We start from the raw sequence: 21695 nt of genomic DNA, 5'->3' as shown, positions 1-21695 counted from the left end.
ATTCGTCGAAACTATAGTTTTGGTTCCTCAGCTGAAATGATCTAAACCCAGCGGGAGACTATTACTTTTGCCCTTCTTTTTACTTGTAATTTAACCTTTTATACGACATGGGTAAGGCAAAATAGATTGGCTCTTTTGGGGATTTACCACGTTGGAGCTGGAACTCATGCCAAGTCGCGTAGCTGAGCTCATATATACGGTTGGTTGGAATGATCGTAAACCATCCAGAACATATCAATTCTCAAGTATATCGTTCGTGCAAGAAAATAGAAAACTAAACTCTTGCAAATAAGCATTCACAGACAGGTCGATTAATGTTCACTTGTCTTCTATCTATGTTCTTCAGATTTTACTCTTTGGACGTATTAAACTAAAGAACGAGTTCTCCAGCTCCCCTTCCCTGCATGTATTGTATTGAAATTTAAGAAGAGGTTAAGAAGATGAGTTGGGCCATGGCCATAAATATGATAATGCGATGTTGAATCTTAAATCTTGGAAATTGGTATTTGATTAGGAGCAACTTTCAATCCTTGTGTATTTGCTGCTTCCCTTTTTGTATTTTGGCGCACAAGTCACAGCAAGTTGTTTTCTTAATTAACTCACAAAAGGTAAGGGAACCTTCCTACTAAATTTCCACGTCATTTGTGTCCCGTGCCATGTTCACAAAGCTAGCACACTCTCTGTCTCTCAGCCAGTAGAGTCCCAATTTCCAAGCAATGAGTTACCACCATCACCATATTTTCCACAAGCCTCAACCCGCATCAGGTAAACCACCACCAGAAGGATTGGTTGGTAACTTTCCGTTCTTCGTTCCCTTGCTTTTCTTTTTCTTTTATTCTATTTGAGTAGTATTTTCTTGGTTCAATTGAATGACTTATTGCTTCAGGGTGGCTGAATTCTTCCTGTTTTACCAATCATGAACCGCAAGTAGTGCAAGAAATCAACTTGTATGAACAGCAGTCGAACATGAGTAGTGATTGTTAATGAGAATATCTAACTGACCGTTGTAATGCAAAACAGGGCACTCGCCTCCATATCCTCCACCGCCCACACTACTTGGATATACTCATACTCATCATTCTCCCTTACCAACAACTCCACCTGGATATCAAGGTTACTTTTATGAAGGCTACCCTCCATCAGCACCTCCCCCGCCTCCTCCGCTGCTACCTCCTAGGAATGATTACCATCACAATGGTTGCTCATCCTTCCTAACGGGGTGGTACGGAATCTCTCTATCTATGCTACTAGGCTTTAAATTCTTTACAATATATTACTAGTATTACAGAAGTTTTGCAATCCCGTGGCAGGATATAGAGCCAGGCAATTTCATTTGGATGTGGTTTATATTCTTATTTAAATGTCATAGCTGTTAGCTAATCATGAGAAACTTATTCTATAACATAATCGTGCCTCTGTAGACTGTAGGTATTGTTTCGTAGGCATTTCCCAAGAACATTTTCATCAACAATCTTACATGTGATTAGCAAGCCAAATATCGCATTTAGCTAATTGTACCAATAAGAATCTTCACTTTATCATTAACACCATTAACCATCTTTCTGATGGTTCACTTATGACGGTATGCATTCCTCCTTAACAGAAAATACCTAGGCTCGGATAAATGAGACTCGGCGTATTTAGTAATGACTCCTATGTTTGGTTTCTAAGATTTTGGGCAGAGTCTAGTAAGTCCAAAGAAGAAGCCTACGAGTCGTTAATAAGATAGATAATTGACCTTTTTCGGTACATTTGGGAAGTACATAGGGAGAGCAGAATTCGAACTTTGAACTTCAATAATTGTAAAAAAGATAAATTTTACATTGAAGAGAACATAATGAAAAGATAATTCGAAAATAAATTTATCATGAAAGACCTTATGTCTAGATGTTTGGCTTGGTATATATGTCGTCCATCTCAAAGATTTGGGTTCAAATCCCCATCCTCTCTCCTCAGATTATTGCTTAAAGAGACCACCTTAGTAGACATTGAACTAACTGGCATTCACTTTACCAAGAAAAAATTAAATATTCAGTCAGGATAGGCAAAATCAACCAAAAAGAAAAGTGAAATTTACTGATCAACCTTAAGCATAATCTCATCCTGAATCCTGAATCTTGGAAAAATAAAGGCTGATGGAATTTCTTCCCCTCCATTTATTTGTCTCCTTATAATTCCTCACTGTTTATATTTGCAGTTTGGCAGCTCTTTGTTGCTGCTGCTTGTTGGAGGACTGCTTCTTTTAAGCCACTATTTGTCCAGCTTGGAAATTATGATTATGGTAGTCAGTCCACTTGCTGGAATTAGATTTTACTTCGAAACTTTTACTTTTGTATGAAATTTCTATGAGTAACCTATGAGCTTCATCACGTTATTATTTATGAGCTTCAGAACTGGCAAGCCTATATATTTTGCTAAGACAATTCAATACCCTGCTGAGCCTTCTAAACAATCACGTTTCAGTTTGACAAGGCAATGATCTGTAACTTATGAACTCACATTGAGAGTGCTCTCTGAGTATCCCATTTGCATTTGCATTATGTTCCCTTTTGTTCGAACCTCCCCAACGCTTTTCCTTCTCTACTGGAACTATTACCATCATTATTACTTCCTCTTTACACCTTCTGCACCACCATCACAAGATTTTGTTTCTTTCACTTCCATACTTGAGCAGCAGAGACTTCTTGCTTGGCTTGAATCGTTATGTTCAACTTCTCTATTCCCTTATTAAGAATTACTGCAAGGGGAAACTTCTCCGGTTCTAAAGTTGTCAGAAAAGTGACGCAGACAAGCAGAGATACAGGCGCCCACGTACGGGTACGGTGTCTCAGAGTTAACGTTATTGATAATTTTGACTGCATCCAAGAAATCAGGGAGAAGGTGCGTGCTAGTCGAAGATTTTGAAGGCACGTTGGAGGATGTCAAGTTAAACTTCACTGGATTATGAGTGAGGAATGATCCAAAAGAATGGTATTTCCCACTAACGTTAAAAGCTGGCTTGGGCAGAGCAGTTGGAAGGAACAGATGATTACACTGGCAACCAGGGGCGGAGCCTCCTTTAGCTTTGGGGAGCTATGCCCCCAAAATTTTTAAAAAATTTTTTATACCATATAAAATTTTTAAAATTTTTAATATGATCTCTTAATGAGTCTCTTTAAAATAATTTTTTTATTTAATAATTAATACAAATAATGAATAATAAAAAATATCTCACATGCCTCACTCAATTTTAAATTTTTTTATTTTTTTCTTTTAATTTATATTATTATTTTTATTTATATTTATTTATACTATTTATTTATATGTTTTAAGTTTTTATAGATTTTTTTTTAAAATTTTTACGAACCATCACCCATATTCTTTTTTTTTATTATTATGCCATATATGGGTTTCATTTTTTACTTCCCACGTTCTTCTTTTTTCTATTATGTGATTTTTCTTTTTTATGATTTTAATCTTTAAAAATTAATAAATTATTATGCAGTTTTCAAATATAAGTTGTAGTGTTGCACTATTGTTTAAAATTTCATCAATATATTATTTTTTTTATTAATTCTGATTATGTGAGAGAAAATTATTTTGAATATATCTTTTTCAGATACTTTACTTTTTATATTCAGTTGAAAGGAAATTATTTTGAATATATAGTCTTTAAACAAACCTGATTGTATAGGAGAAAATTATTAATCCTGTATATTGTATTTAACTATCTATATTTTATATATTATAGTTTTATATTTCGTATTATAAGTTTGAACAGAAATAAAATAAGAATATTAGATGTTGACTATATTAATTTTTGTCAAGTTTGATTAAAGTATGAGTAAGTTGAAAACAATTAACAAATTCTTTAAAAGAAAATATGTAAATCGTTTAAATGATTCTCCTATATTTGAGCCACTAAGCCTCAATGTTTCTACTCAAGAATAAAAGTAATGTAAATCAAAATATCCAATACTTAATCCAAAAGAAATATAGATATTTTTCAGTACAGAATAAATAATTGATAAATTTAAATTCAAGAAATTGAGCACAACTTTTTTAAAAGATTATTGTAAGTCTTTTCTTTCTTCACTTATATGTTATATAAACTTATATTTTATTATCAATTCTTGATTATTAATTAAATTGAACATATTAATTTTTAAAATTTTTAACTCCTATTCTTTTGTCTTTGGCCCCACCTTTGCTGGCAACTTATGCAAAGCCAGAAAAGGAATTTTCACCTCATCAAGAATGATACAATCCCTAATTGGACTTTTCATGAAGAACGTTGGGAATAATCTTTCTTAACTAGTACAGGCCTCTTTCTATCTATTTATTGTTATGAACAAATATGTAAATGTCTATTATGTTATGACCCAAGAAAAGCAAACTAAGTCAAACAGCTCAATAGGTAAGATATAAGAAATGTAATATGATTTAAACTCTTAGATAGAATTATATTAAGATTATGATTCAAGGGGTTGTTGGCCTAGAAATAGGTCTCTCACTTCATTTGTAAAGATATACTTGAATAAGATCTTCTTACTCCATCTAAATACTTTCTTTGCCTCTAAATACGTTATCTTATATTTCTCTTATAATTGTTCTTTTCAAATTTATTGCACAATACATTATCAGCACGATACTCTTTGATCTCTCAAGTTCTGAAATTATTTTGTTTTCATCATCTTCAAGGTTCAAAAGGATTTCGATGATTCAATTTTGATTTTTAGTTTTAGCAAATCAGGTAAGTGTTGCTATTATTTTGTTTTCATCATCTCCAAGCTTTAAAAGAATTTTCAATGGTTGGTCTTTAATTTTTGATTATAACAAATCAAGTAAGTGACTTAATATCTCTTTAATATTTTTATTCCCCAAAAACCAACCTTAATATGAATTTTGATATCATATAGTATATATTATATTCTGTCCCTTGATTGGAAAGTGAATTTACTATTATATAGCCATTAATGAAAAATTATAATATTCATTCCCTGAAGTGAATGTGACAAACGAGCTACTAATAAAATATTATTAATTTATCTATTCCCTGAAGTGAATGCGACATCATTTAATAATTATAATTGTCAAACCCTGCTTTGTAAAATAATTATAATATCATTCACATGCTCGATAGAATGTTTGTATATTTAGGAAGTTCGAGAAATCGTTAAAAGACGATATTGCCCCTAATGGTATCATTAAGTCGATTAAGCTTCGAACTAGTTCAAATAGGAATTTTAAGGTGAAATTAAGAGTTTCACAGTTCAGGGATGACTCAAAATGGTAATTAGGAGTTCGAGGATCAATTCGGAGTCAAATTGAAATTTTCACTATATAGGGGTAAAATTGTAATTTTTCCATCAGCGGATAAAATTTGAGATTTTGAGAGAATTTAGATCACATTTGATAAATTGGGGAATGATATGAGTATAAGGGATAAAAAATATGTCTATGGGCAATTTTTCAGTTTTTGGGGCAAAAATATAATTTTTGATTTTTACGGGGGCAAAAGTGTAAATATCAAAAATTACTTCACCAAGACTTTGGATAAGTTTGAGAATTTTATCTAAGTTATGGATATTTTAAGGAATAATGTGTGGTGGAGATTTAAAGCTTGAAAGATAAGAATTTAAAAAATGGACCAATAATGTAGTGACATGTGGCAAGTTTAGATTATTATATTATTTAACTATAAAAATCAGCCCACACCACCATTTTCTCTTCATTATGGCCGGCCATAGCAAGAAAACAAAGGGGAAAAGAAAAACAAAAACCTAGGGGGAGAAATTCAAGGAAACAAGTGACCAAAGGTAAAATTTCTTGATTTTGACTTGTGCTTTACCTTTCCCATGCATTTCCCATCATTTTTCATGGTTGAATCATGTGATTTGAGGATGAATTCAATTCTGGAAAAATGGGTTAGGAGAGAGAAACTTGTTAGATTAATTTGATTTTAAGTTATGTTAGTGTTTTAAGTTAGTTTAGCATATTTAGGAACAAAACAACAAGAAAAGAATTTATTTTCCTCCATTACCATTATTGGCTGAATTTTCTAGGGGAATATTGGTTGATGATCTTGATGTTTATTTGAGGAATTATGATGAATAATGATGAATTATGAGTCTAGAAAAATAATAGAAATTTTTGGAGCAAAAATATGAATTTTTACCCATTAGGGGTATTTTCGTAATTTGCTATCAGGACTGATAATTTGCACCACACCGAGGGACATTAAGTCAATTTGGGTGCAATTGAGGTATAGAAACTGAAAAAAATTAATTTGAGATTAAATTGGACGCGTTAGTAATTTAATCGGGTAATAGGCCGAATTAAGTCAGCACCGCATTTAAGCGGTAGTCGGATAAGTTGCATGTCATATCATGCATATATATCGAGCCTGAATTGATTTTATAATGGTCAAGCATTGATGTGGTGAATTATGTATTGTACATTGTGGATAGGTGGTGAGCAAATTACACTGGTAAAAGTACCAAAATTGTGCTTGAAGACTGGGATTAGGAGTACATCGACTCCTAGAACTGTGAGTGGACAATTTATCGTCTTAAATATCTAGAGTAATTATACTTGTTTGATGCTTTTATTGAATGGTGAATTTAAATTATAAAATATTATGTTTTCCAATTAAAATGTTTTTTAATAAAAATGAGATTTATACTGGTTTTGAAATCAAATATTGTTTTGGGAAAATTGAGTATATGGAGACTGTGTTGAAATTTATGATTTTATATGTTATTGAAATTGGGGCTTATGACACTATGGTAGCATGATGGCTAAATTTTTGGGGTTGGCATGAAATATATGAACAATTTTGGATTGGTCTCGGTAGACTGGATTACATTTTATTCGCCATATTATGCTACTGGAATTTTTATGGGTCTGGTGGTATATTAAACGGTCACTGCAGTGGTGGGGGTTTCCGTGGACTGCCTATGAGAGGGGCACGGTAACTCAATTATATACTTACCTCCGGGGGGAGATGTTGGGTGAAGTATCTCCTGATGTATGATTTGAGTGCACCTCACGTTCGGGCCACCACGTGAGAGTGAGACTCAGCCAACGCCAAGGAACGGCTGTGTGTCAGATGTGAAAACATGTTTATGGGTATGGGTCATTGAACAGCCTTGGCGGTCTCAGTGGGATACCTTGACGAAGGTACCCACGATAATGATTCTGGCAAGGGCCAATTTTAAGAAATTCATAAGCCGGGAAATTTTGATGAAAAGAAATTATTTGGTATAGATTGAAACGAATTTTGTGTTATGAACATTATTGAGATATAATGTTTTTATATTGTCTCCATCTACTCGGCTTTAGATGCTTTTGATGGTAATTGTTTACTCACTGGGATTATTTAATCTCACCCCTCTTCCTATCCATTTTTCAGGCTCAGGACAGTTTGTTGATAGTTGATTAAGACGAGAATTAATCTCGGAGTTGCATCATAGGAAGTAAGGGTTCGTAGCTCTACACCTTCTTGGTTAGTTGGGGGCCCACGTGTCACTGTAAACGAAATTTCATACTTTAATTATTTTTATTACTATATGAATAAATTTATTTTACTCTTACGCTACAAAAATTATTTTAGGAAGACTTTGAAAATATTGTGTTTTAAGAAAATAGAATATTTTATTTAATATTTTTATTATATTCAAATAGCTATAATTTTACTTTAAACGAATGTTTTAGACTTCAAAATTTAATTTAAATCATGAAATATGTGTTTCCACTTACATATTACATTTTTTCGGATTTCGAAATTTCAAAAAAAAAATGACGAAAATGCCCCAGTGAGCTAGAAAATAATATTTTTATTGTTTTGAGTTGGAAACAACTTATGATTTCTTGAAATGCGAGATTTAATAACTGTCGCTCACCGGGGAGATACGGAAGTTGATGCTAAGCCTTGCGGGGTTTCGATCGGCATTCGGGGTAATGAGTGCTTATCAGGACGTCGCGGCGGTTGTCACGGGCCCGATGGGAGTTCCGGGTCGTGACAATAATCATAATCATGAATCTATCTATTCCTTGAAGTGAATGCCACATCATTTAATAATTATGATCATGGACATGGAAGAGGTCGTTATAATAATTTACACTACACTATTTTAATTCAAAAAATAATTTTACCACCAGAAGTGGACATCAAAATCTAAGGATAATTTTACCACCAAAAGTGGATGGATAATTTTACCATTAGAAGTGGATGAATGCCATAACCCACTAACCCACCAGAAGTGAATAACCCATCAAAAAAGTGGATGAATACTTTCAGCCCACCAGAAGTGGATGAATAATGAAAAGACAAAAATGGAAAGAATAAAATGAATATAGAAAATGTATTGTCGTTAGTGTGGCATAAAAGACCATTGGTTACATACTTGTTATATATCTTGAATTTTATCAAGCATCACTGAAAACTAAAACATCTTATGATGATTTTAACCATGGCCAAGTTGATATAGCACATCAAGATATTTGTTCACCCTAAAAGAGGAATTGATTATATGATTAGTAACGAAAATATCCATTATTGATTTTCTTGTCCTGAAAAGGAAATTGATCATTTAAATGGTAATGGGAATATCCGAGAATGAACTTAATAATAATTGGTACATTTTAGTATAACTATATTATGAAGATGTTTTAATATGTTCTTATTATATTTAAAGGATATGCTCTTATTATGTGTTTTAATTATATATTCAATGTTATTTCATGTTAGTTTGTAAATTTCTTATTATATTTATTTTATTTTATTGAAGAAAATATGGATATTCATCTTGTTGGATTCAAGATCTATAATGTAAATACATGTCTAGTAGACATTGCTACAACACACACTATATTTAAAGACAATAAATGTTTTTCCCACTTGACAACAATAAAAAAAAAAAAAACAATGTCAATACCATATCTGGTAGTATAAGATTAATTGAAGGTTCTAAAAAAGTTAATATTTTACTACCTTGAGAAATAAAGTTTATAATAGAAGATGTATTATTTTCTATTAAGTCTCAAAAAAGTTTATTAAGTTTTAAAAATATTTATCTGAATAGATATCATATTGAGACAACGAATGAAAGAGACACTTAATACTTTTATATTACATCTATTATCTCAAGTAAAAAGTGTGTATTGAAAAAAAAACTACTCGCTCTGTTCTTAAAATTAAACTATACAAATAGTAGAATAATTAAAACTCATATTAAACCAGAAGTTTACTAATGATTTTAATATTTGGCACGACCAATTGAACCATCCCGGATCAATAATGATGCAAAAAATGATTGAAAATTTATATGATCACTCATTGAAAAATCAAAAGATTTTTCAATCTAATGAATTTTATGTGTTGTTTGCTCTGAAGGTAAATAAATTATAAGGCTATCACCAGCTAAAGTTAAGATTGAATTTCCTATATTTTTGAATAATATTCTAAGTTATATGTGGATTCATATATCTACCACATGAACCATTTAGATATTTTACGATTTTAATCGATGCATCGACTAGATGGTCACATGTGTGCTTATTATGAGCATGCAATTTACCATTTGCAACCATTCGTTTGCAAGCACATTTTCCTAGTTATATAATCAAAATTATTTGTCTTGGCAATGCTAGTGGATTTACGTCTCAAACCTTTAATATTGCATATTAGTTGGAATAACTATTGAACAACATGTTACTTATGTTTGTACACAAAATGGTCTAGCAAATTATTCATTAAACACTTCTAACTGATTGCAAGGCCATTACTTATGAAATTCAAACTCCCAATGTCTACTTGGGAGCATGCCATTTTAGATGCAATAGCATTTGTATGCATCAAGCCAAATGAGTTATTATAAATTCTCCCTATACATTTGGTTTATAATCAGGAACCAAATATTTCTCATCTAAGAATCTTTAGATGTGCGGTATATGTTTCAATTGCTCCACCACAATGCACAAAGATGAGTCCTCAAAGGAGGTTAGGAATATATATCGGATACGAATCTCCATTTGTAATTAAATATCTAGAATTATCATTAAGAGATTTATTCATGACAAAGTTTGTCAATTGTCATATCGATGAAACAATTTTTCCAACATCAGGGAGAGAAAAATAAGCAGCTACAAAAGAAAATTTCTTAGAATGAATTATCATTATCTAGTTTTGATTCTCGCACAAATCAATATGAACTTGAAGTTCAAAAGATAATTATTTACAAAATATAGTAAATCAGTTGCCAGATGTATTTACTGACCTAAAAGAATAACTAAATCTTATATACCAGCTACAAATGCTCCTATTAACATTAATATCCTTGTAGGATAAGGCACGCCAGAAGCGTTAAGACCAATCGTTTCTAAATATAAAATCCTCCAAAAAAAAAGGAGCAAATATTTAAGATGGTCAGAAAGAGAAAGTAGAAACTCTAGAAGAGACTTGAAATCAGTGAAAATAAAGATATCTCAATAAATTATATCATGATGGGAAAAGATGGAACCAGTAAATAAACGTCGATGATATTTGTATATAATATAGAGTTCAATATTATGAAAAAAAATGAGAATCTTGAACCTACGTCTATTAAAGAATGTGGACATAGAAATGATTGACCAATGTGGAAAAACGCAATTAAAGAGGAATTGAATTTATTTGCAAAACATGAAGTTTTTGAACCTGTAGTCTGTACACCAAATAGTGTTAATCCAATGGAATATAAATGGTACTTGTGCGAATATAGAATGAGAAAAATGAGATTATGAAATATAAAACACGATTTGTCGCACAAGGTTTATCCAAAGATCTGGTATTAAATATAAAGTGATATATTCTCTATGGTGGATGTAATTACTATTCTATATTAACTAGTCTGGCAATATATGAGAAGATTGAAATGCGTCTAATAATGTAACTACAACCTATTTATATGGCTCATTTGATATCGATATCTATATGAAAATCCCTAAAAGATTTAAATTGCTTAAAGCACAAAAATTTAAATTCTCGATAAATTTATTCGATTAAATTAAATAAATCTTTATATAGATTAAAGCAATCTAGACACGTGGTATAATCCCCTCAGTGCATTTTTGTTGAAATGAGGCTATAGAAATAATCTTATATGCCCATGTATTTTATAAAATGGTTTATAAATGAATTTATTATAATTGTTGTTTATGTTGATGACTTGAACATTATTGGAACTCTTGAAGAGCTATCAAAAGCCGCGGATTACTCAAAGAGAGAATTTGACATGAAAGACCTTGGAAAAAATGAAGTTTTGTTTGGGTCTTTAGATTGAACACTTGGCAAATAGAATTTTTGTCCATCAATCAAATTATATCGTAAAAATTCTAAAACAATTTTATATGAAGAAATCATATCTATTGAGTTCACCAATAGTTGTAAGGTCACTAGATGTGAAAAAAAAAGGAGACTTTTTTTTACCTTGTGGAAATAATGAAGAACTTCTTGATCCTGAAGTACCGTATCTTATTGAAAATTTGAGTACTAATGTATCTTGCTAGCAATACATAATTTGATATATCAATTGCTGTGAATTTATTAGCAAAACATAGTTCTTCTCCAACTCGAAGACATTAGAATGGAATTAAACATATACTTCGATATCTCCGAGGAACAATGGATATAGGCTTATATTATTCAAATGCATCAAAATAAAATCTAATTAGTTATATAGATGCAGGATATTTATTTGATCCACACAAAGCTCAATTCCAAAAATGTTTCTTATTCATAGGTGGAGGTATGACTATTTCATAGTGTTTTGTAAAACAAACTATAGTTGTTACTTCTTTTAACCATGCAAAAATTTTAGCAACTCATGAGCAAGTCGTGAATGTGTCTGGTTAAGATTTGTAACTCAACATATTCGAGAAACGTGTGATTTGTCAACCAAGAAGGAAATTTCAACAACATTATATGAGGATAATATTGCTTACATAGCATAGTTAAAGGAATGATATATTAAAGATGATCGAACAAAACATATAGTTCGTCAAAATTCTCCTTCACTCATGATCTATAAGAAAAAGGTGAAATTAATATTCAACAAATTCAGTCAAGTGACAATCTAACAGATTTATTCACCAAAGCCCTTTTTAATGCAACATTTGAAATGTTGGTATAAAATATTAGAATGCATCATTTTAAAGATCTCTATAATGCAGTCATCAAGAGAGTAAAATACACACTGTACTCTTTTCCTTCATCAAGGTTTTTCTCATTGAATTTTTCTTGATAAGGTTTTTAATAAGGCGGTATTCAATAGCGTATTCTTGAAAAGATTTGTACTCTTTTTCCTTCACTTAGATTTTTTTTTTTTTCATGAGGTTTTTTCCTTATAAGGTTTTAACTCAGCATATTCTTAATACAATGGACATTCCAAAGGGAGTGTTATGAACAAATATGTAAATGTCCATTACGTTATGACCCAATAAGTGCACACCAAGTTAAACAGCTCAATAGGTAAGATACAAGAAATGTAATATGATTTAAACTCTTAGATAGAATTATATTAAGATTGTGATTCAAAGGGTTGTTGACTTATAAATAGGTCTCTCACTTCATTTGTAAAGACATATTTGAATAAAATCTTCTTATTCCCTCTAAATACTTTATTTCCTTCTAAATAATTTTTCTTATATTTCTCTTATAATTGTTAATTTATTTTGTAACATTTATTTCTTTCTCTTTCTACCTCTTTTTTCTTTTCTTTTTCTCATTTTTCCTATACCCTCTGGCTTCAATGTCAATTCTTTTGTCCCGCAAAAAAAATCAAAAGAAGAAAAACCATACTAGTTCTTTTCAACTTATCCACACCATCTCCTATTTAGTCATATACGATCTCAAAACATTAGTGCTTTCTTTTCTTTTCTTATATTAGAAGAAAGTACTAGAGGAACAATCAACACCTACAATTCCTTAGAGTCGATGAAGTCTAAACGGTCCATATTAACCTTGATGAATGACTGATGACACTATCAAAAACACCATACCGATGATTATTTTCTTAAAAAAAAATTATATGTCAACATAAAAATCCTTGCAGAATACTCATTAACAATTATGTAAATTTTAGCATTTTATTTTACCTCAGAACTAATGCATATCTATGTTAAATTGGGATGAGAAGACAATTAAATAATGGATTCTGCCGCTACTGCCCAGTAAAAAACATGATAACCCAATATTCATATATCAATCACAATACAATTAGAAAGCATGGTAGATCCCAAAACCTTAGCAGAAAATCAAGGAAGATAAATGGGAATCATTATCCACTGATTATAAATAAGGAAATAACACTTGTATATTTAAAAAATAAAGGGAAAAAAATAAAAGCAGTGATCATGGACACGTAGAAAGAGAGTTGGAACCTTACTGTGAAGTCTTTATTTAAAGTAGACTTAAAAGAGAGAAAAAAAAACAGTTGTTTACTTGGTGACCAAGGTAAGGCAGACGGTATAAATATCTCATGAAAGCAGATCTCTTTTCATCAAAACCCCCATCTCTTCACTCCATTTATCAATCTCCACACCAAAACCATTTCCTGTTCCCATCCACAATAGATCAACAATAGCTCCTCCACCCCTCCTAGGCCCACCTGAGCTCGGCCACCCAACCACACCAAGGCCACAGCCCCAAACCACCACCAGCCCCTTCATGGATCTCATGGTGGCCGATTTCAACAAAGCAAATAGCTTGCCTCCCATGGGCTTCACCGAAAACGGTTCAGCCACTTTTCTTTCCTTAGGCAACCCTTGCCTCGACTTGTTTTTCCATGTGGTCCTTGACACCCCACCCAAATCCCTCAAAGAGAGGCTCTATCTAGCCTGGGCCCACAACCCTTTGACCACTCTTAAACACATCTGTAACCTACGCGGTGTACATGGCACTAGGAAATCTGACAAGGAAGGGTTTTATACAGTAACGTTTTGGCTGCACAAGCACCATCCCAAAACCCTTGCCTGCAACTTGGATTCGTTTGCTGATTTCGGCTATTTCAAGGATCTTCTTGAGATTCTTTACCGCATGCTTGAAGGTTCCGATGTTAGGAAGATTTAAAAGGAGGAGTGGAACTAGAGAAAATTCAGTCTAAAAACTACAAGGCGCTTGAGTCTCAGACACATCTGTTTACGAAGAAATATAAAGAAAAAACTAGGGGGCAGAAATGTAGTGTACCCAAAAAAGTTAGAATGTTAAATGCTGTTGAAATGGCTAAAATTGAGAAGGCAAATGCAAGTGCTTTAAGGAAAGAGAAGAAGATTGCTATGGCCAAAAAGGTTCTCGAGAGATACTCACGTGACCCGGATTTTAGATTCCTATACGAGCGTGTCTCTGATCTTTTTGCCGAGTGTCTTAAGGCCGATATGGAGTCGATGAAATTTGGTCAATCAAGGAAGGTTGGTCTTGCTGCTAAGTGGTGCCCTTCCATTGACTCTTCTTTTGATAAATCTACTTTGCTTTGCGAAAGTATTGCCAAAAAGATGTTCCCTCATGAGAACTACCCCGAATATGAAGGCATCGAGGAAGCACATTACGCTTACAGAGTTCGTGATCGATTGAGGAAAGAAGTGCTAGTGCCACTTCATAAAGTTTTAGAATTGCTAGAGGTGTATATTGGTGCAAACAAATGGGATTCAATTCCCTACAACAAAGTAGCCTCTGTGGCTATGACGTTTTACAAGGAAAAATTTTTAAAGCATGATAAGTGGCGGTTTTCTAAGTATTTGGAGGATGTGAAGGCTGGGAAATCCACAATTGCGGCTGATGCATTGCTTCCTCATGAAATAATCACCTCGTTGGATGATAACGATGGTGGAGATGTTCTAGAGCTTTAATGGCAAAGAATGGTTAATGATTTACTACAAAAGGGAAAGCTGAAAAACTGCATGGCAGTTTGCGATGTTTCTGGTAGCATGAGTGGGATATCAATGGAGGTTTCTGTTGCTTTGGGAGTATTGGTGTCAGAGCTAAGCGAGGAGCCATGGAAAGGGAAGCTTATTACTTTCAGCAAAAATCCTAAACTTCAAAAAGTTGAAAGTCAAAATTTGAAGGAAAAAACTTGTTTCGTGAGGGGCATGGCATGGGGCATGAACACTGATTTTCAAAAAGTGTCTGATCTTATCTTAAAGGTTGCTGTCCGAGGCCAATTGAAGCCAGAACAAACGATTAAAAGGTTGTTTGTGTTTAGTGACATGGAGTTTGATGAAGCATCAGCGTCTCCCTAAGAGACTGACTATCAAGTTATAGTGAGGAAGTTTACTGAGAAAGGGTATGGCGACACGATTCCACAAATTGTCTTTTGGAATTTGAGAGATTCAAGGACTACACCAGTTCCCGGCAGTCAAAATGGGGTGGCTTTGGTTAGTGGGTTTTCAAAGAATTTGATAAAGATGTTATTGGATGAAGATGGAGATATAAACCCTGAGGCTGTCATGGAAGCTGCTATTTCGGGTGAGGAGTATCAGAAATTGGTTGTTCTTGATTGAATTCATTTGTTGTAATTGGGATGTTTACATAGTAGTTCTGAATTCTGACAATGATGAAAAAGTTGCTCTGTTATTTTTTATTGGAGCTCAGCTTAATCTTTTGCATAATTAATTAGTGTCTTACTTGAAATTGCTAACTAGAATGCCCAATAATTCTCGTTTGCTGTTATCCTTGGTTGAATTCTGGCATCAACATATTTTTCTAGTCTATTCTCTGTTTATTAGTGCTTTATATTTGACTGGGCTGTTGTTGATAACAGATTCACGTTGTTTTATCTAAGAGCTTGTACTGGTTTGATCATTTTAGCACTGTGAAAGTTAAATATGCCTGTATGAGTAAGTTTAATTTTAATTTCTGACAAGGTTTGGTGTTGCCCTTAGTAGTTGTTAACCAGATGAATGTTCAAGATTAATATTGATAATTAAAAACCTCGAGACTTGTTTCTCGAAACATTAACAGCAGCTGTCCAGGTTTCAGCGCCTATGCTTACCGATCTTTTTGAGATATCTGAACCATGAACTGTTTGGGATTTGGTAGATAAGTAATTTTGTGTCCTCTGACATGTATATTGTTGTGGGATTTGGGTATCAATTTTGTCTGCATTTTCGATATTGGTTTAATTGTAGTGATATACTGAAACTTTTATAGATTTTTATGTTCAACTATATCTTTCTTCTGGTTATTGTCTTTCTGATTGTCTTTCTGGTCATTGGAATCTTCTGTAAATGATTGTGTTGATGTATGGGGGCTCTTTTTTTGTTTTGTTCCTAGTTTACCTCTGTTGTGTTTGGCTAAGATTGTGCCAACCTTACTACTGGTTGGGGGATCTAAATGTGTTGCTTTTGGGGCATCTAAAGATTTCTAGGATCTGCAGATTGTTTCTTGATGATCTTTGCAGATGGTTTTTGGTGGTTGGAGGCTGATCTCCTCCTGGTTGTGTTGATATGATTTATCATGAATTGAATGAAACCCAGCTTTTCAAAAAAAAAAAAAAAGAACTATATCTTCCTTCTGCCAAAATGAATTGATGGTTACAATTCCAAAACCTTGTTCTCCAAACATTTGCAATTGGCAGACTCAGATCCATGGGCCTCACCAAGCTTGAGAGCTTGTGATTCAATAATCATTTCCTTGGATACCGATACTAATTGGAAATTTCACATTAAGGACTAAGTTACTTGGTTTCTTGCATATCCATAATATCCTATTCCTATTGCTTCTGGCACCACTCCTTGTTGCTTGATACTAATTACTGATGTTTAATGATGTCTTAGCTTTGATTCCTTGGATTGAAACGGTTGAAAATTTAGTCAAATACGATCTCGTATTATTTGCCTAGTATTTGGAAAATTCACTAGTTTTTCTTAAGTTAGTACAAATACCTTTTTTTATATAAGACGAAAGTATCAGAGGAACAATCAGCACCTACAATTCCTTAAAATTAGTGAAGTCTCCACGGTCCAGATTGACTTTGATGAACGAGTGATGACAATGTCAAGCTCAGACTTTTCAATTTGGTTGGGCAATAATAGTGAATTAGAAAAGTATTATGCTCATATTCCGTTATCCTTTGCTTTTAAATGGTAATTTTTTTTTAATTGTGAAATTACATGTTATTTATTGTCTCTCGTGTTTGAACAGTATTCTTGATTTCAATTTTTTTTTTCTTTTGAAATAATCCAAGTATTTCCCTCAATATTAAACAAAATGGAATAGAAAAGATTTAAGAAAATCGAAATAGATTTTGAAAAAATTATCCCGATTAAGAAAAATGGTGAAAAAATGAATTTTTTGGTATTTCTTATTTGAATTTTTTTATCACTAAAGATCGGTAGCTGGGGATCGAAATCTGAGTTTGGTGGCCGGCCTTGAGCAGGGAAGGGAATAGTAGAAAGAGAAAAGAGCTAGAGAGAGGAAAAGAAGGAAAAAGAAAAAATAAATGTGTTTTAAATAAAAATAATAAAATGAGGTGGTTCTACATTAAAAAAAAAATTACTTTTTGATATAACATGTCAAATCACATTAACATCATATAACATGTTCATATCATATTAGCACTATATTAAAATAATGGTGAAAACAAAATTGAACGGAGAAGAATTAAATTATATAAATTTTTAAAATTGAAGATTAAATTAATTAATTTTTGAATATAAGGAATAAATTGATAAAAACATTTGAATAATATGAATCAATTGGGTACTTTGACTTCGTTTTGGTGGCATTATTTAAAACATATTTAGTTTTGTTTTTCATTTTTTCTTTCCCTACCCTAGATTGACTCCCAAACCCATATTTTGACGTTGTTGTCGGCATCAATTTCCTAAGACCGAAAATTTCAACCCAAAAAAAAAATTTTTTTTCATCATCTTTTTCTTAATCAAAACAATTTTTTCAAAATCTATTCTCATTTTTATAAATTTAAAAATATGCTAATATTTTAAATATATTTTAAATTTAAAATTAAATAAAAATAATCTTTGTTCCAGTTGTCCAAACCCTAACTTCAATCAAGCTAAGCCCACAATCTTATTGGGTTGCACGGTCTATGAACAAGTCCACTACTATGGGTTTCTTTTTCTTTTCTTTTCTATTTTTTTTGTATTTGCCTTCTTTTATTACTTTTCCTTTGAACAACTAATTGTGAAAAGGCTTTCAAGCTCGGCAAAGACTAACAACCTTCCATCCCTAATATTTGCAAGAGATATCAAATTATATAGGACAAGAATGATAATGCAAGAGTGAGAAGTCCATTTTAGTAAAAGCTGGATCAAAGGTTAAACTCTTTCTTCTTTTTTTTTATTCTTTTTCCATTTTTAGGTGTCCGAATTTGTTGAATGCAAAGTGAAAATGTTATCGATGCTAAATGACCCATGTGTCTTAATATCTATCTGAAACGGAAAGCAATAATTTTCTGTAGTTTTCTGAACCGGAATGACAAAATCACGCTTACCATGATGTACACGTTTTGAGTTACTGTTGACAATGAAGTGATTTGATATGATGCATTCCATCAATACACATGATGCCAACCAAGGAGCACTTAGCTTTTGATGCTTTACCACACATACTACATGGATAGTTGATCATATGCACATGCTATTTATGATTTATTTTATGTCACCTCACGTCCATCATTTCACGAAAATAATAAGCTATTATTTATAAAATTGGTTTTGTGAATATTAGACAAATGTGTTGTACCTGTCAAAATAGATCTAACCCATTCAATTTGTTTTTTTATTAAAAATGAGATAGGTTAAATTTAAAAATTTAGGCCCAAATTAAAACTAAATTTAAATAAGTTAGTTCATTTGATCAGTGGGCTTTCTCAAGTTAGAGTGGGTCAATAAAAATCAATAATTTAATTAATTTAATAATTTTATTTTTTTCTTTTATGGTAATGAATATTAGATAATAAATTAATAAGGATTCAGACCTTAAGACATCATTACCGTCCAAATAAAATTTAATTATTTTGCTTGAAGATGAGGATTGAGGAGGACATAAATGAGTTTTGAAGTTTTTATTATTTAGTTATATACTTATGTTTATAGAATGGTAATTTGTGTTAAACTTTGAAATTTTATTTATATTTGATATAATTTATTTACTTATTTATATTTGATGTAATTTATTTGTTTGTAATATGTTTTTATTATTCAATTTATAGATTAGATCATACAACAATTTTATTGATAGAAAGTTTGTTAAGTAAAATTGTAAAAATAATTTTTTTTTAAAAAAAATCAGCTTACCCAGCTCGCTCTATGGGCTAATAATAGGTGGGTTAAGTTAAAGTTTTGATGGTTCATGTAAAAAATGAATTGACCCAGCTCAATTTATATTTTTTCAATCCACAAGAATTTTGGTCAGGTTAAGTTAGTCCAGCCCATATTGACACCTCTAGTTATCACATCAATCTTACACACTAAATTCAATTTGAGTTTTCAACATTTTAAATAAATTCCAAATGTTTTTTATTTTTTATATACATTTGACTTCTAATTCAATTTGAGTTTTCAATATTTTAAATAAATTTTGAATTTTTTTATTTATATCTACATTTGACTTTTAATTCAATTTGAGTTTTCGATTATTTAAATAAATTTATATATTTTTTATTTATATCCACATTTGACTTCTAATTTGAATTTGAATTTTCAATATTTTAAATAAATTCCAAATATTTTTCATTTGTTAAAAACAGCATACCAAAAAAAAAAAAAACTCATCGGAATTTGAATTTGAGAGGCTTGTATCATTTTCCATGTGAGAACTGGAAAAAACATATCACATTGATTTGCCCTTTTCCTTAGTCCAAAGAGAAAGCACGAAAAAGGTAAAGCAGTATGCTTCAAGTGAAGCAGAGATAGCGTAAAGTCCCTTTGGGTATACATGGGCATCACTTGAACCAAAGGATTAGGGGTAAGTAAAATCAATCGAATCAATTATTCATCTAATTCAAATGTGATTTAAGTAAAACGATTTGATTTAATTAGTCTATTAGATCAATTGGTCTAAAATATTTAATTCAATTGATTTTTTAATTGGTTCTTGGTTTTAAATTTGTAAATTAATCCACCCAAAAATTCAAACTAATTTTTTATATATTTGCAAATATATATATATATATTGATATATAATATTTTTAATATATATTAAAAAGAATTGATAGTAAACTTAATTAACAATATATTTAAAATATGTTAGTTTATTATATATAAGTATACAAATCATAATCATAGTAATTTAATTTTAGTTTTATTTATTTATTTATAAATCTATATTAATATGAAATTACAAGTTATATTTTTAAATGATATAACTTATATGTTAATATTATAATATATGATAGTAAATATCTTACATATTAATATGTTTTAATTATTACACCTTAGTAATGTTTCATAATATAAAATGTTATGAATATATATAATTTCGTAAACATTATATATATATATATATATATATATATATATAATTTATACATAAGCATTACTATGACTTAAAATAAATTTTATTTATATGATTACACTTAATAACGTCTTTAATTATCACATTTACTTTTATAACATATTGTTTATAATTAGTTATTATTTATACCAACTTTGATATAAAACATTTTAACATATAAGTTGTGTTATTAATTTCATATATACATAATAAAGTAATATATTATATATACTTATATTTAATTTACACATAAGCATTACTGTAACTTATAATAAACTTTATTTATATAATACACTTAATAATTTTATTAGTTATCATTTTAATTTTTATAATATTATTATTATAATTAGTTATTATTTATACAAACTTTGATATAAAAATTAAAATATTATAACATATAAATTATGGGGTTCTTTTTTTAAATAGGCCTTATGCATAACGTGTTTTTGACAATAAACCTCCTCATAATTTTAACTATTTTTAGCCATGAGAATTAAAATTTAGACAAAACTATCTTTAATGAAATCGACCCATTTATTTGGCTCCACGTCTCAACCCGAAACCTATTAATGGATCAAGTATGTTTAGATTTACGCCACAAACTGACTCATATTTTTTGAGCTTTCCTCACCAAACTATTCATCTCTGGAGTATTCCTTACCAGAAAGAAAAAAGTTTAAGCATTTTGAGCATTTTGGAGTAGTTTTTAATATACGAAGAAAACCTGTGAGCGTTTTGAGCATTTTGAAGCATTTTAAAGTAATTTTTTATATATGAAGAAAAACTTTTGAACATTTGAGCATTCATATCCGTTAATTATGTTGTTAAATGGAATATGATGTATCATTTGAAGTTGTTGATCTTATTAAATGAAATTTAATAGTTTTGGTGATTTTTGAGAATTACGTTATTAATTTTTAGGCATTGCGTGACTGACTTTACGCATTGCGTGATTAGTTTTTGATAAGATATTGCATGACTAGTTTCTGATAAGGCATTACATGACTAGTTGATAGGTATTGCGTGACTAGTTGATAGGCATTGCATGACTAACTTTGGGTATTGCGTGACTAGTTTTTGATAAAGCATTGCGTGACTAGTTGATGGGCATTGCGTGACTAACTTTGGGCATTGCGTGATTAGTTTTTGATAAGGCATTACGTTACTAGTTTCTGATACGACATTACGTGACTAGTTGATAGGTATTGTGTGATTTGTTAGA

General features: G+C 31.1%; 2 protein-coding genes and 1 long non-coding RNA gene across 4 annotated transcripts; all 3 read left to right on the top strand.

The window, feature by feature from the left end:
* The first annotated feature begins 531 nt into the window (after positions 1-531).
* LOC18608872 (uncharacterized) lies at positions 532-2498 on the top strand. Of its 2 annotated transcripts, none has more exons than XM_007043781.3 (3): positions 532-792; positions 1021-1222; positions 2198-2498. In XM_007043781.3, the coding sequence occupies exons 1-3, from the start codon at positions 717-719 to the stop codon at positions 2244-2246; spliced, it is 327 nt and encodes a 108-aa protein (XP_007043843.2). In that variant the 5' UTR covers positions 532-716; the 3' UTR covers positions 2247-2498. The 2 variants fall into 2 exon arrangements, with proteins under 2 accessions (XP_007043843.2, XP_007043842.1); XM_007043780.3 differs by having other exon boundaries at positions 560-765.
* Positions 2499-5515: 3017 nt separating this feature from the next.
* LOC148764063 (uncharacterized) lies at positions 5516-7528 on the top strand. The gene is made up of 3 exons (XR_016024756.1): positions 5516-5798; positions 6450-6529; positions 7394-7528. It is a non-coding gene; the product is annotated as an uncharacterized LOC148764063 (long non-coding RNA).
* A 5745-nt stretch (positions 7529-13273) lies between these two features.
* Positions 13274-15737, top strand: LOC18608871 (Uncharacterized conserved protein UCP015417, vWA). The gene is given in 2 exon segments (XM_088803289.1): positions 13274-14111; positions 14114-15737. Coding segments are annotated over 2 exon segments (1827 nt in total). The 5' UTR covers positions 13274-13687; the 3' UTR covers positions 15517-15737.
* Positions 15738-21695: the final 5958 nt, after the last annotated feature.

Source organism: Theobroma cacao, chromosome 2 (genome assembly GCF_053813885.1).
Source record: "Theobroma cacao isolate CCN51 chromosome 2, ASM5381388v1, whole genome shotgun sequence".
Classification (NCBI taxonomy): Eukaryota; Viridiplantae; Streptophyta; class Magnoliopsida; order Malvales; family Malvaceae; genus Theobroma; species Theobroma cacao.
The sequence above is the reverse complement of the archived record's forward strand: the minus strand, read 5'-3'. Positions and strand labels throughout refer to the sequence as shown.

Excerpts from the sequence above, each read along its gene's own strand:
- LOC18608872 (XM_007043781.3), top strand. The coding sequence starts at position 717 with ATGAGTTACCACCATCACCATATTTTCCACAAGCCTCAACCCGCATCA. Across the intron at positions 793-1,020 it reads ACCACCAGAAGGATTGGTTG|GGCACTCGCCTCCATATCCT; the intron begins GTAACTTTCCGT and ends AATGCAAAACAG. Across the intron at positions 1,223-2,197 it reads TCATCCTTCCTAACGGGGTG|TTTGGCAGCTCTTTGTTGCT; the intron begins GTACGGAATCTC and ends TTATATTTGCAG.